Source organism: Piliocolobus tephrosceles, chromosome 21 (assembly GCF_002776525.5).
Source record: "Piliocolobus tephrosceles isolate RC106 chromosome 21, ASM277652v3, whole genome shotgun sequence".
Classification (NCBI taxonomy): Eukaryota; Metazoa; Chordata; class Mammalia; order Primates; family Cercopithecidae; genus Piliocolobus; species Piliocolobus tephrosceles.
Genome location: NC_045454.1, coordinates 36,746,489 through 36,758,112, shown reverse-complemented (window position 1 = coordinate 36,758,112; position 11,624 = coordinate 36,746,489). Strand labels below are relative to the sequence as shown.

Sequence of the window (11,624 nt, the reverse complement as noted above, 5' to 3'; positions counted from 1 at the left end):
GAGACGGAGTCTTGCTCTGCCGCCCGGGCTGGAGTGCAGTGCCCGGATCTCAGCTCACTGCAAGCTCCGCCTCCCGGGTTTCCGCCATTCTCCTGCCTCAGCCTCCCGAGTAGCTGGGACTACAGGCGCCCGCCACCTCGCCCGGCTAGTTTTTTTGTATTTTTAGTAGAGACGGGGTTTCACCGTGTTAGCCAGGATGGTCTCGATCTCCTGACCTTGTGATCCGCCCATCTCGGCCTCCCAAAGTGCTGGGCTTACAGGCTTGAGCCACCGCGCCCGGCCAAACCCAGCTAATTTTTAATATTTTTTGTAGAGGCAGAGTTTTGCCACATTGCCCAGGCTGGTCTTGAACTCCTGGACTCAAGCAATTTACACACCTCTATCTCCCAAAGTGTTGGGATTACAGGTGTGAGCTACTGCACCTGGCCCACACTGGTCAACTCTCAATATTCTGCATATAAATTCCAATTTATCTGGCTTATTCATAACATCACTAGATTCCAAATTTCGGGTGTCATAAATTTGATTACTTTCATCACGAGTTTCAGTATGATTCTGGGTCTCTTCCAGAAGAAGACTGGGCCAGGAGCAGTGGCTCACACCTGTAAGCCCAGAGCTTTGAGACGCCAAGGTGGGAGGATGGCTTGAGTACAGGAGTTCAGGACCAGCCTGGGCAACATGTGAAACTCCTATTCCTATAAAAATTAAATTAAAAAACAAAAAATATGGCTGGCTGCAGTGGCTCATGCCTATAATCCCAGCACTTTGGGAGGCCAAGGCAGGCAGATCATGAGGTCAGAAGATCGAGACCATCCTGGCTACACCGTGAAACCCCGTCTCCACTAAAATTACAAAAAATTAGCCGGGTGTGGTGGCGCGTGCAACCAGGCTGGTTCACCAAGTTGGCCAGGTGGTCTTGAACTCTGAGCTCAAGTGATCTGCCCATCTCAGTCTCCCAAAGTGATGGGATTATAGGTGTGAGGCACACTTCCTGGTCAACTTTTCTTTTCTTTTTTTTTTTTTTGAGACGGAGTCTCGCTCTGTCGCCCAGGCTGGAGTGCAGTGGCCGGATCTCAGCTCACTGCAAGCCCCGCCTCCCGGGTTTATGCCATTCTCCTGCCTCAGCCTCCCAAGTAGCTGGGACTACAGGCGCCCGCTACCTCACCCAGCTAGTTTTTTGTATTTTTTTAGTAGAGACGGGGTTTCACCGTGTTAGCCAGGCTGGTCTTGATCTCCTGACCTCGTGATACGCCCGTCTCGGCCTCCCAAAGTGCTGGGATTACAGGCTTGAGCCACCACGCCCGGCCTTTTATTTTCTAAAAAGACTACGGGAGTTAAGAAAAGGGAATCGCCGGGAGCGGTGGCTCACGCCTGTCATCCCAGCAGTTTGGGAAGCTGAGGCAAGTGGATCACCTGAGGTTGGGAGTTCAAGACCAGCCTGACCAACATGGAGAAACCCCGTCTCTACTAAAAATACAAAATTAGCTGGGGTGGTGGCGCATGCCTGTAATCCTAGCTACTCGGGAGGCTGAGCAGGAGAATCGCTTGAACCCGGGAGGTGGAGGTTGCGGTGAGCTGAGATCGTGCCATTGCACTCCAGTCTGGGCAAAAAGAGTGAAACTCTGTCTCAAAAAAAAAAAAGAAAAGAAAAAAAGAAAAGGGAATCATGGTTTTGGCCAGACCCTTGCTGGCCTCTGGTTTTTAGCGTGTAAAATTGTCAAGAGGAAACTTCTCAGTGCAACGGCCTCACCAGGGGAGATGCAACCAACCCCACCGAGAAGCGTGAAACACTTTTCAAAGAAAATTGGACAAAGTGCCACGTAGACATTTGAGTTTGAAACATAGATTAAAGTAGCAATGAGGTTTTACCAGTCATCCTTGTATCCAACGGGGATGACTAAAGTTCATTCCTTCTGTGAAATCGATTGAAGTAATGTTCGCGCCCGTTCATTTTTCCCGACAGCAGCTCTTCCTCCTCTTCCTCGCGGGCCTTCTTCATTTCCTCCTTGGCCTGTATGGCATCCATCTCCCTTTCTGGACCCTGGAGAAAGAAACAAAAAACATAAGCCCCACCGGGCATGGTGGCTCAGGCCTGTAATCCCAGCACTTTGGGAGGCCGAGGCGGATGGATCACGAGGTCAGGAGTTCGAGACCAGCCTGGCCAAGATGGTGAAACCCCGTCTCTATTAAAAATACAAAAATTAGCTGGGCGTGGTGGTGTATAGCTGTGGTCCCAGCTGCTCGGGAGGCTGAGGTGAGAGGATCGCTTGAACCCAGGAGGCAGAGGTTGCAGTGAGGCAAGATCGCGGCACTGCACTCCAGCCTGGGTGACAGAGCAAGACTCAGTCTCGGAAAAAAAAAAAAAAGCCCCAGAGATTATGCTTCCATGTGGCCAAATGCATGTCAGTACTCAGGCGGTCCCTGCCTTCTAGAAGCCGCCTCACCACCTCGGATAGGCTGAATAAGAACAGCCTGTAAAGATTTCATGTCCTGGCCGGGTGTGGTGGCTCAAGCCTGTAATCCCAGGACTTTGGGAGACTGAGGCAGGCGGATCACGAGGTCAAGAGATCGAGACCATCCTGGCCAATATGGTGAAACCCCGTCTCTACTAAAAATACAGAAAGTAGTTGGGTGTGGTGGTGCGTGCCTAAGGTCCCAGCTACTCATGAGGCTGAGGCAGGAGAATTGCTTGAACCCAGGAGGAGGAGGTTGCAGTAAGCCAAGATCATACCACTGTACTTCAGCCTGTTAACACAGCGAGACTCCGTCTAAAAAAAAAAAAAAAAAAAGATTTCATGTCCTATGTCCTAATCCCTGGAACCTGCCAATATTAACCTTATATGGGGCCAGGCGCGGTGGCTCACTCCTGTAATCCCAGCACTTTGGGAGGCCAAGGCAGGTGGACCACCTGAGGTCAGGACTTCGAGACCAGCCTGAGCAATATGGTGAAACCCCCTCTCTACTAAAAATACACAAATTAGCCAGACATGGTGGCATGCGCTTGTAGTCCCAGCTACTCGGGAGTCTGAGGCAGGAGAATCACTTGAACCCGGGATGTGGAGGTTGCAGTGAGCCGAGATCACGCCACTGCACTACGTGTAGCCTGGGTGACAGAGCTAGACTCCATCTCAAAAAAAAAAAAAGAAAAAAATTTACACAAATAAATTAGTGATATAGGAAGAGTTAATCACATGCTTCATACCTTGGTTTCACCCCAGGTGGCCTTGCCAAAATTATCTGCATACTCTTCATCATCTGTGATCAGAAAGTTATCGAAAATAGTTCCAGATCTCACCTGCAGATGAAAATAAGGCCTTCATTATTATGCTTTTACTCTTTATTGTTTATTTTTCATTTCTTTTTTCCTTTGGAAATATATGAAGCTCAGGTGACATTTTTTATTTTTTAGAGATGGGGTCTTGCTATGTTGCCTAGGCTGGATTTGAACTTCTGGGCTTGGCCAGGCGTGGTGGCTCACACCTGTAATCCCAGCACTTTGGGAGGCTGAGGCAGGTGAATCACTTGAGGTCAGGAGTTCAAGACCAGCCTGGCCAACATGGTAAACCCTGTCTCTACTAAAAATATAAAAATTACCAGGTGTGGCGGTGCACGCCTGTAGTCCCAGCTACTCGGGAGGCTGAGGTGGGAGGATCGCTTGAACCTGGGAGGCAGGGGCTGCGGTGATCTGAGATCATGCCACTGTACTCCCACCTGGGTGACAGAGTAAGACTCTGTCTCAAAGAAAAAAAAAGAACTTCTGGGCTCATGTGATCATCCCATCTCAGCCTCCCAAATAGCTGTGACTAGTACAGGCGTGAGCCATACTGTCCCTGGCTACTAGGCCTTCATTATTGATGTGACAAAAAGAAACAGATGTATTTTGCTCAGTACAGTGTACTGTAACAGCACTTAGAATAGTAGGTGGTGCTTAAATCTATTTCTGGAATATCCTTTCCCTATAGGGCACTGGTTCCTCAAACTTGGCTACACATTAGGATCACCAAAACTTTTTTATTTTTTTTTGAGACTTAGTGTCGCTGTTCTTTTTTTTTTAAAAACAAAGTCTCGCTCTGTCGCACAGGCTGGAGTGCTGTGGCGCGATCTTGGCTCACTGCAACCTCCACTTCCTGGGTTCAAGTGATTCTCATGCCTCAGTCTCCTGAGTAGCTGGGACTACAAGCACGCGACACCACACCCGGCTAATTTTTGTATTTTTAGTAGAGACAGAGTTTCACTATGTTGCCCAGGCTGGTCTCAAATACCTGAGCTCACGCAGTCTGCCCGCCTCAGCCTCCCAAAGTGCTGGGATTACAGGCATGAGCCACCATGCCCGGCTGGGATCACCAAAGCATTTAAAAAAAAAAACAAGAAAACAAAAACTCTCAGCACTTTGAGAGGCTGAGGTGGAAGGATTACTTGAGCCTAGAAGTTCCAAACCAGCCTGGACAACACAGTGAGACCCCCATCTCTTAAAAAAAAATCTGAGTATGGTGGCTTGTGTCTGTAGTCCTAGCTACTTGGGAGGCTGAGGTGGGAGGATTGCTTGGGCCCAGTTTGAGGCTCCAGTGAGCTAGAATCGTGCCTAGGTGACAGAATAAGACCCTGTCTCAGAAAAACAAAACACATACACACACATACACAAACTAAAGTAAATTTAAAACCAAATGACCTGCCAAAGCTCCAGGCCGATGGCACCAATGTTCTCAAATTCCGAGAGGTCATACTGTGTCAAATAGTTGGTATTCTTCATTTTATGGTGGAGCCAGATGTCTTTATCAATACCTTCTGGTTTCAGGCCATCCTGCATCAGAAAAACCATATGAGGTGGTCTCAATGACATGGGCAGGGGAGGGGCATCCCTGGCATCATGCAAAGAGGCCACACACCTGGTACGGGGGCTTTTGGAGCATCGGTGCTGGCCAGTCCCCATCCAGTTCACCATTCCAGTCGCTCTGCTTGCTGGCACTGGCGTCCAGAAAATGCTTCTCCCAGTCCTTCAAAGACATGTAAGGAAAAAGTAAAATCAATCAGATGCTCATATATTTGCTGTTGTTGCTTCTGTTTTTGTTTCCTGAGACTAGGTTTTGCTCTCGCCCAGACTGGAGTGAGATAGCGCAATCATGGCTCACTGCAGCCTCAATCTCCTGGGCTCCAGTGATCCTCCTGCCTCAGCCTCCCAAGTAGCTCAGATTACAGGTGCTTGCCATCATACCTGGCTACTATTTTTATGTTTTGTACAGTCAGGGTCTCCCTCTGTTGCCCAGGCTGGTCTCGAACTCCTGGGCCCAAGCGATCCTCCTGCCTTGACCTCCGAACTGCTGGTATTACAGGCATGAGCCACTGCACCCAACCAGATGCTCAGATTTGAGAAAGGAAATTCTTAGATGCCAAGTGGCAGGCACAGGCTGGTGACCCCTGTCCCAGTGTCCCTTTCCCTTCTTCAATTTGGTCGTCAGGAGGCCAAGTGTTTGGTCCTTCCAATGCCACTGAGGACTTCAGGGCAACACCACACTGCCTAGATTTTTCTCCCTAACCTGCCATATGACTTTAGCCCTTTCCTCCATGCTATGGAGAGGAGCAGTGGTGTGGAAAACTTCAAGTAGTGGCTAGAGTGAAAATGATGGTGCAAAAAGCGATGACAATGGCCAGATGTAGTGGCTCATGCTTGTAATCCCAGCACTTCGGGAGGTCGAAGTGGGCAGATCACTTGAGGTCAGGAGTTCGAGACCAGCCTGGCCAACATGGTGAAACCCTGTCTCTACTAAAAATACAAAAATTAGCCGGGGGTGGTGGCAGGCGCCTGTAATCCCAGCTACTCGGGAGGCTGAGGCAGGAGAATCACTTGAACCTGGGAGGCAGAGGTTGCCGTGAGCCAAGATTGCGCCACTGCACTCCAGCCTGGGCAACAAGAGCGAAACTCCGTCTTAAATAAATAAATAAATAAAAACTCCTTTACGATACCTTCAGATGTGTAGTGAAGGGGCTGGTCTGCAGTGTGTGCTCTGGGGAGGCCATTTGGTGCTACAATATTGCCATTGTGGCTACCAGCCATGCAGCAATGGTCCAGTAACTGGGTACTTACAAACTATATTTGTACACTTTCTCGAGTTGCCCAGGAAAAATTCACACCTGGGCTTTGCTGTCTTTAGTCTGTTCCCAATCCTTCGATTCTGCTGGGGATGTTTCCTTCTTCAGTGATGTTAAGTTCCAGTCGTACTCTATGCTGCCAGATTCAATTGACTGACCATCAATTTTCACGTCGTAAGAAAGATCTGGTCTTAAAATTAGAGTGTAGAGGTGTGTGAAGCCATCAACCTGCACATTTTAGGGGGAAAAGCGTAAGAATTAAACCCTCAATTTTTTTTTTTTTTTGAGATGGAGTTTCACTCCGTCGCCAAGGTTGGAGCGCAGTGGCGCAATCTCAGCTCATTATAACCTCCACCTCCCGAGTTCAAGCGATTCTAACTGCCTCAGCCACCTGAGAAGCTGGGATTACAGGCACCCGCCACCATACCCCACTAATTTTTGTATTTTTAGTAGAGATGGTGTCACCATGTTAGCTAGGCTGGTCTCAAACTCCTGACCTCAGGTGATCCACCCGCCTTGGCCTCCCAAAGTGCTGAGATTACAGGCGTGAGCCACCATGCCCGACCAACCCTCCATGTTTTAATGCAAGTCTAAATATGCAGTTTATTTTTATTTGTTTGTTTATTCATTTTTGAGACAGAGTCTCGCTCTGTCGCCCAGGCTGGAGTGCAGTGGCTTGATCTCGGCTCACTGCAAGCTCCGCCTCCCGGGTTCACGCCATTCTCCTGCCTCAGCCTCCCGAGTAGCTGGAACCACAGGTGCCCACCGCTGTGCCCAGCTAATTTTTGTATTTTTAGTAGAGATGGGGTTTCACTGAGTTAGCCAGGATGGTCTCGATCTCCTGACCTCGTGATCCACCCACCTCGGCCTCCCAAAGTGCTGGGATTACAGGTATGAGCCACCGCGCCCGGCCTATTTATTTTTTTGAGACAGGGTCTTGCTCTGTCACCCAGGCTGGAGTGCAGTGGTACAATCATAGCTCACTGCAGCCTTGACCTCCTGGGCTCAAGTGATCCTCTCACCTCAGCCTCCCTAGTAGCTGGGACCACAGGTTCCTGGCACTTTACCTGGCTAATTTTTGTATTATTTGTAGTGACAGGGTTTCGCCATGTTGCCCAGGCTGGTCTTGAACTCCTTGGCTCAAGCAATCCTCTTGCCTCAGCCTCCCAAAGTGCTGGGATTACAGGCGTGAGCCTCTGCGCCCAGCCATTTCTCCAGAATGTTTTCTCCATCCTGAATATTTCATTCATTAATGAGGATGGATGTGGCTGAAATGTGACTGTACTATTGTAACCCTCATAGGGCAAATGATGACATGTCATAGCTCACAGAAAAAATGAGAGTGCCCCTCTGATGGGGTAAAAACTTCAGGAAACCAGTTAAAGGAGACAAGTATCTCCGATGGGCCCCCTACACTGGAAACCGGAAGCAGGAGGTATGTTTACAAAGACCCATCCCTGGCTCAGTGAAGTATTTTACTATCAAAACTAATTTCTTTTTTTTTTTTTTTTTTTGAGACAGAATCTCACTCTGTCGCCCAGGCTGGAGTGCAGTGGCCGGATCTCAGTTCACTGCAAGCTCCGCCTCCCAGGTTTATGCCATTCTCCTGCCTCAGCCTCCAGAGTAGCTGGGACTACAGGTGCCTGCCACTACGCCTGGCTAGTTTTTTGTATTTTTTAGTAGAGACGGGATTTCACCGTGTTAGCCAGGATGGTCTCGATCTCCTGACCTCGTGATCCGCCCGTCTCGGCCTCCTAAAGTGCTGGGATTACAGGCTTGAGCCACCGTGCCCGACCAAAACTAGTTTCTCTAAACTTAATTATCATCAGGCAAGAGTTAACACTCATTTATTTGAATACAAGAGCAGTTACCTTACACCTGATCGGTTTCTTGTTTTCGTGATACTGATTCTTGAAATGTAAAATAACATGAACTTTCTTGATATCAAATCCACAAATATCGGGTCCTACAAAAAAAATTAGCCGCTTTCAATGTCTTTCCATAATGCATCATCATAGAATAACCAACCCACAACCATTCTTTCTTTTTTTTTTTTTGAGACGGAGTCTCGCTGTCACCCAGGCTGGAGTGCAGTGACATGATCTTGGCTCACAGCAACCTCTGCCTCCCGGGTTAAAGCGATTCTCCTGCCTCAGCCTCCCGAGTAGCTGGGACTACAGGTGCACACCACCATGCCCAGCTAATTTTTGTATTTTTAGTAGAGATGGGGTTTCACCATGCTGGCCAGGCTGGTCTCAAACTCCTGACCTTGTGATCCACCCGCCTCAGCCTCCCAAAGTGCTAGGATTACGGGCTTGAACCACCGTGCACGGCCCATTCTTCTTAAATATAATCAGATACAATCTGATAATCAGATATTCACACTAAGTTATTTATTTATTTATTTGAGACAGAGTCTCGCTCTGTCGCCCAGGCTGGAATGCAGTGGTGGGATCTCAGCTCACTGCAATTTACGCCTCCCAGGTTTAAGTGATTCTTCTGCGTCAACCTCCTGAGTAGAGTAGCTGTGATTACAGTCATGCACCCTGACCAGGCTCAGCTAATTTTTGTGTTTTTAGTAGAGATGGGGTTTTGCCATGTTGGCTAGGCTGGTGTTGAACTCCTGACCTCAGGTGATTTGCCCGCCTTGGCCACCCAAAGGGCTGAGATTATAGGTGTGAGCCACCGCATCTGGTCACATGTGTGAATATCTTACTACAATTAAAGGACAATGTCCTGGCTTTCCACTCACTTTTTGAGTGTGTTCTGAACCTTATTTAAATATTCAAAGTGGCCTGCTAATCCTAGCACTTTGAGAGGCCAAGGTAGGGAGAAGACTTGAGGCCAGGAGTTTGAGACCAGCCCGGCCAACATGGTAAAACCCCATCTCTACTAAAAATACAAAAATTAACCAGGAGTGGTGGCATGTGCCTGTAGTCCCAGGTACCTGGGAGGCTGAGGCGAAAGGATCACTTGAACCTGGGAGGTTGAGGTTGCAGTGAGCTGAGATTGGGCCACTGCACTCCAGCCTGGGTGACCAAGCGAGACTCCATCTCAATTAAAAAAACAAACAGGCCCGGCGCGGTGGCTCAAGCCTGTAATCCCAGCACTTTGGGAGGCCGAGACGGGCGGATCACGAGGTCAGGAGCTCGAGACCATCCTGGCTAAAACGGTGAAACCCCGTCTCTACTAAAAAAATACAAAAAAAAAAAAACTAGCCGGGCGAGGTGGCGGGCGCCTGTAGTCCCAGTTACTCGGGAGGCTGAGGCAGGAGAATGGCATAAACCCGGGAGGCGGAGCTTGCAGTGAGCTGAGATCCGGCCACTGCACTCCAGCCTGGGCGACAGAGCGAGACTCTGTCTCAAAAACAAACAAACAAACAAACAAACAAACAAACAAAAAAAAGTAGGCCGGGCGTGGTGGCTCATGGCTGTAATCCCAGAACTTTGGGAGGCCAAGGTGGGTGGATCACGAGGTCAGGAGTTCGAGACCCACCTGACCAAGATGGTGAAACCCCATCTCTACTAAAAATACAAAAATTAGCCAGGTGTGGTGGCACATGCCTGTAATCTCAGCTACTCAGGAGCCTGAGGCAAGAGAATGGCTTGAACCTGGGAGACAGAGGTTGCAGTGAACCGAAATTGCACCACTGCACTCCAGCCTGGGTGACAGAGTGAGACTCCATCTCAAAAAATAAAAATAAAATGCTACGGAATGTGAAATATTTGTATGAAAGTCAACTTGTTCAAAATTGAGACACGCAATTTATTTTTTTTCAACATTGGTCAGAATTTTCGTCTCGATTCCTAAGTATCTACGCACTTTGAATTTTTTTTTTTGAGACAGTCTCACTGTCACCCAGGCTAGAATGCAGTGGTGCGATCTCAGCTCACTGCAAACTCTGCCTCCCAGGTTCAAGTGATTCTTGCGCCTCAGCCTCCCAAGTAGCTGGATCACAGGTATGCGCCACCATACTTGAAACCACCTTTGCAAAATTAAGACTGAGACAGTGAAACAGATCTTACTTAACTGACTCCATCTTCCTTCCAACCTCCAGGCTGTCCTTGTTCATTCCTGGGCGTAGGCTGAACTAACTCAGAGAGAAACTTAGTTTATAGTTTAAACAAAGACGGTAACAGTCCTTTCCCAAAGCAGACTTCCTTCTTGCCTGGGGGCTAGATTGCCTTTTTCTTTTTCTTTTCTTTTCTTTCTTTTTTTCTTTTTGAGATGGAGTCTCGCTCTGTCACCTAGGCTAGACTGCAGTGGCACGATCTTGGCTTACTACAACATCCGCCTCCCAGGTTCAAGCGATTCTCCTGTCTCAGTCTCCTGAGTAGTTGGGATTACAGGCGCTGCCAGCACGTCTGCCTAATTTTTGTATTTTTAGTAGAGATGAGGGTTTCACCGTGTTGTCCAGGCTGGTCTTGAACTCCTGGCCTCAAGTGATTCTCCGACCTCGGCCTCCCAGCATGGGCCACTGCACCGGCCACTTTGAATATTTAATTAAGCTTCAGAACACACTCAGAAGCAAGTGGAAAATCCAAACATTGTCCTTTAACAGCAATAATAAGATACACATGTGGCCAGACGCAATGGCTCACGCCTGTAATAGCATTTTGGGAGGCCGAGGCAGGCGGATCACCTGAGGTCGGGAGTTTGAGATCAGCCTGACCAACATGGTGAAACCCTGCCTCTACTAAAAATACAAAAATTAGCCAGGCGTGGTGGCACGCAACTGTAATCCCAGCTACTAGGGAGGCTGATGCAGGAGAATCGCTTGAACCTGGGAGGTGGAGGTTGCAGTGAGCCAAGATCACACCTTTGCACTCCAGCCTGGGCAACAGAGCAAGACTCCATCTCAAAAAAAGAAAGGTATTTACACATGTAGTGGATGTTCATAAGGAAATGTAGATAGATGGGCTCTTTTTAGCCTGTCTGGGGTTTTATGCATAACTTATGCATAGGAATTCATGCAAATGTCAACACTCTGACAATAACTTTGCTTCTCTTCTCTTCCTCCGTAACCCCTCACCCTCAGCAAGCTCCCCTCACACTAATGGCTGGCGCTGACTCATAACAAAGCGTTCCAATAGTAAGAGTGGGTTTGAGTAAAATGGAACTGTTGAATTCAAAACTGAAATACCAAGAAAAAGTTTATTTTAATCTTTTTTTTGACCCCAAATTATGCTGCTTGGTAATTCAGATGTAGTAGACATATGCTATACAGGGTTTTTCCCTTCCTTATTTATTTATTTTCGGACAGGGTCTTATTCTGTCATCCAGGCTGGTGTGCAGTTGTGTGATCATAGCCCACTGCATCCTCAAACTCCTCGGCTCAGGAGATTCTCCTACTTCAGCCTCCTGAGTAGCTAGAACCACAGGTGTGTGCAACCTCACCGGGTTAATTTTTAAAATTGTTGTAGAGATGGGGCCAGGCGTGGTGGCTCACGCCTGTAATTCCAGCACTTTGGGAGTCCAAGGTGGGTGGATCACCTGAGGTCAGCAGGTCGAGACCAACCTGTCCAACATGGTGAAAC

The 11,624-nt window shown here is 48.4% G+C and overlaps 1 protein-coding gene across 1 annotated transcript in view; it reads right to left on the bottom strand.

Annotated features, from left to right (window-relative positions):
• Window positions 1-1,842: 1,842 nt before the first annotated feature.
• Window positions 1,843-11,624, bottom strand: part of CALR3 (calreticulin 3) — an 18,205-nt gene continuing 8,423 nt past the window's right edge. Inside the window, exons 4-9 of the mRNA XM_026457008.1 lie at window positions 7,959-8,053; window positions 6,130-6,315; window positions 4,887-4,994; window positions 4,670-4,801; window positions 3,203-3,295; window positions 1,843-2,041 (exon numbers count right to left, since the gene is read on the bottom strand). Of these exons, the coding sequence (XP_026312793.1) occupies window positions 1,898-2,041; window positions 3,203-3,295; window positions 4,670-4,801; window positions 4,887-4,994; window positions 6,130-6,315; window positions 7,959-8,053 (758 nt within the window). The 3' untranslated portion in view covers window positions 1,843-1,897. The remainder of the gene's footprint in view (window positions 2,042-3,202; window positions 3,296-4,669; window positions 4,802-4,886; window positions 4,995-6,129; window positions 6,316-7,958; window positions 8,054-11,624) is intronic.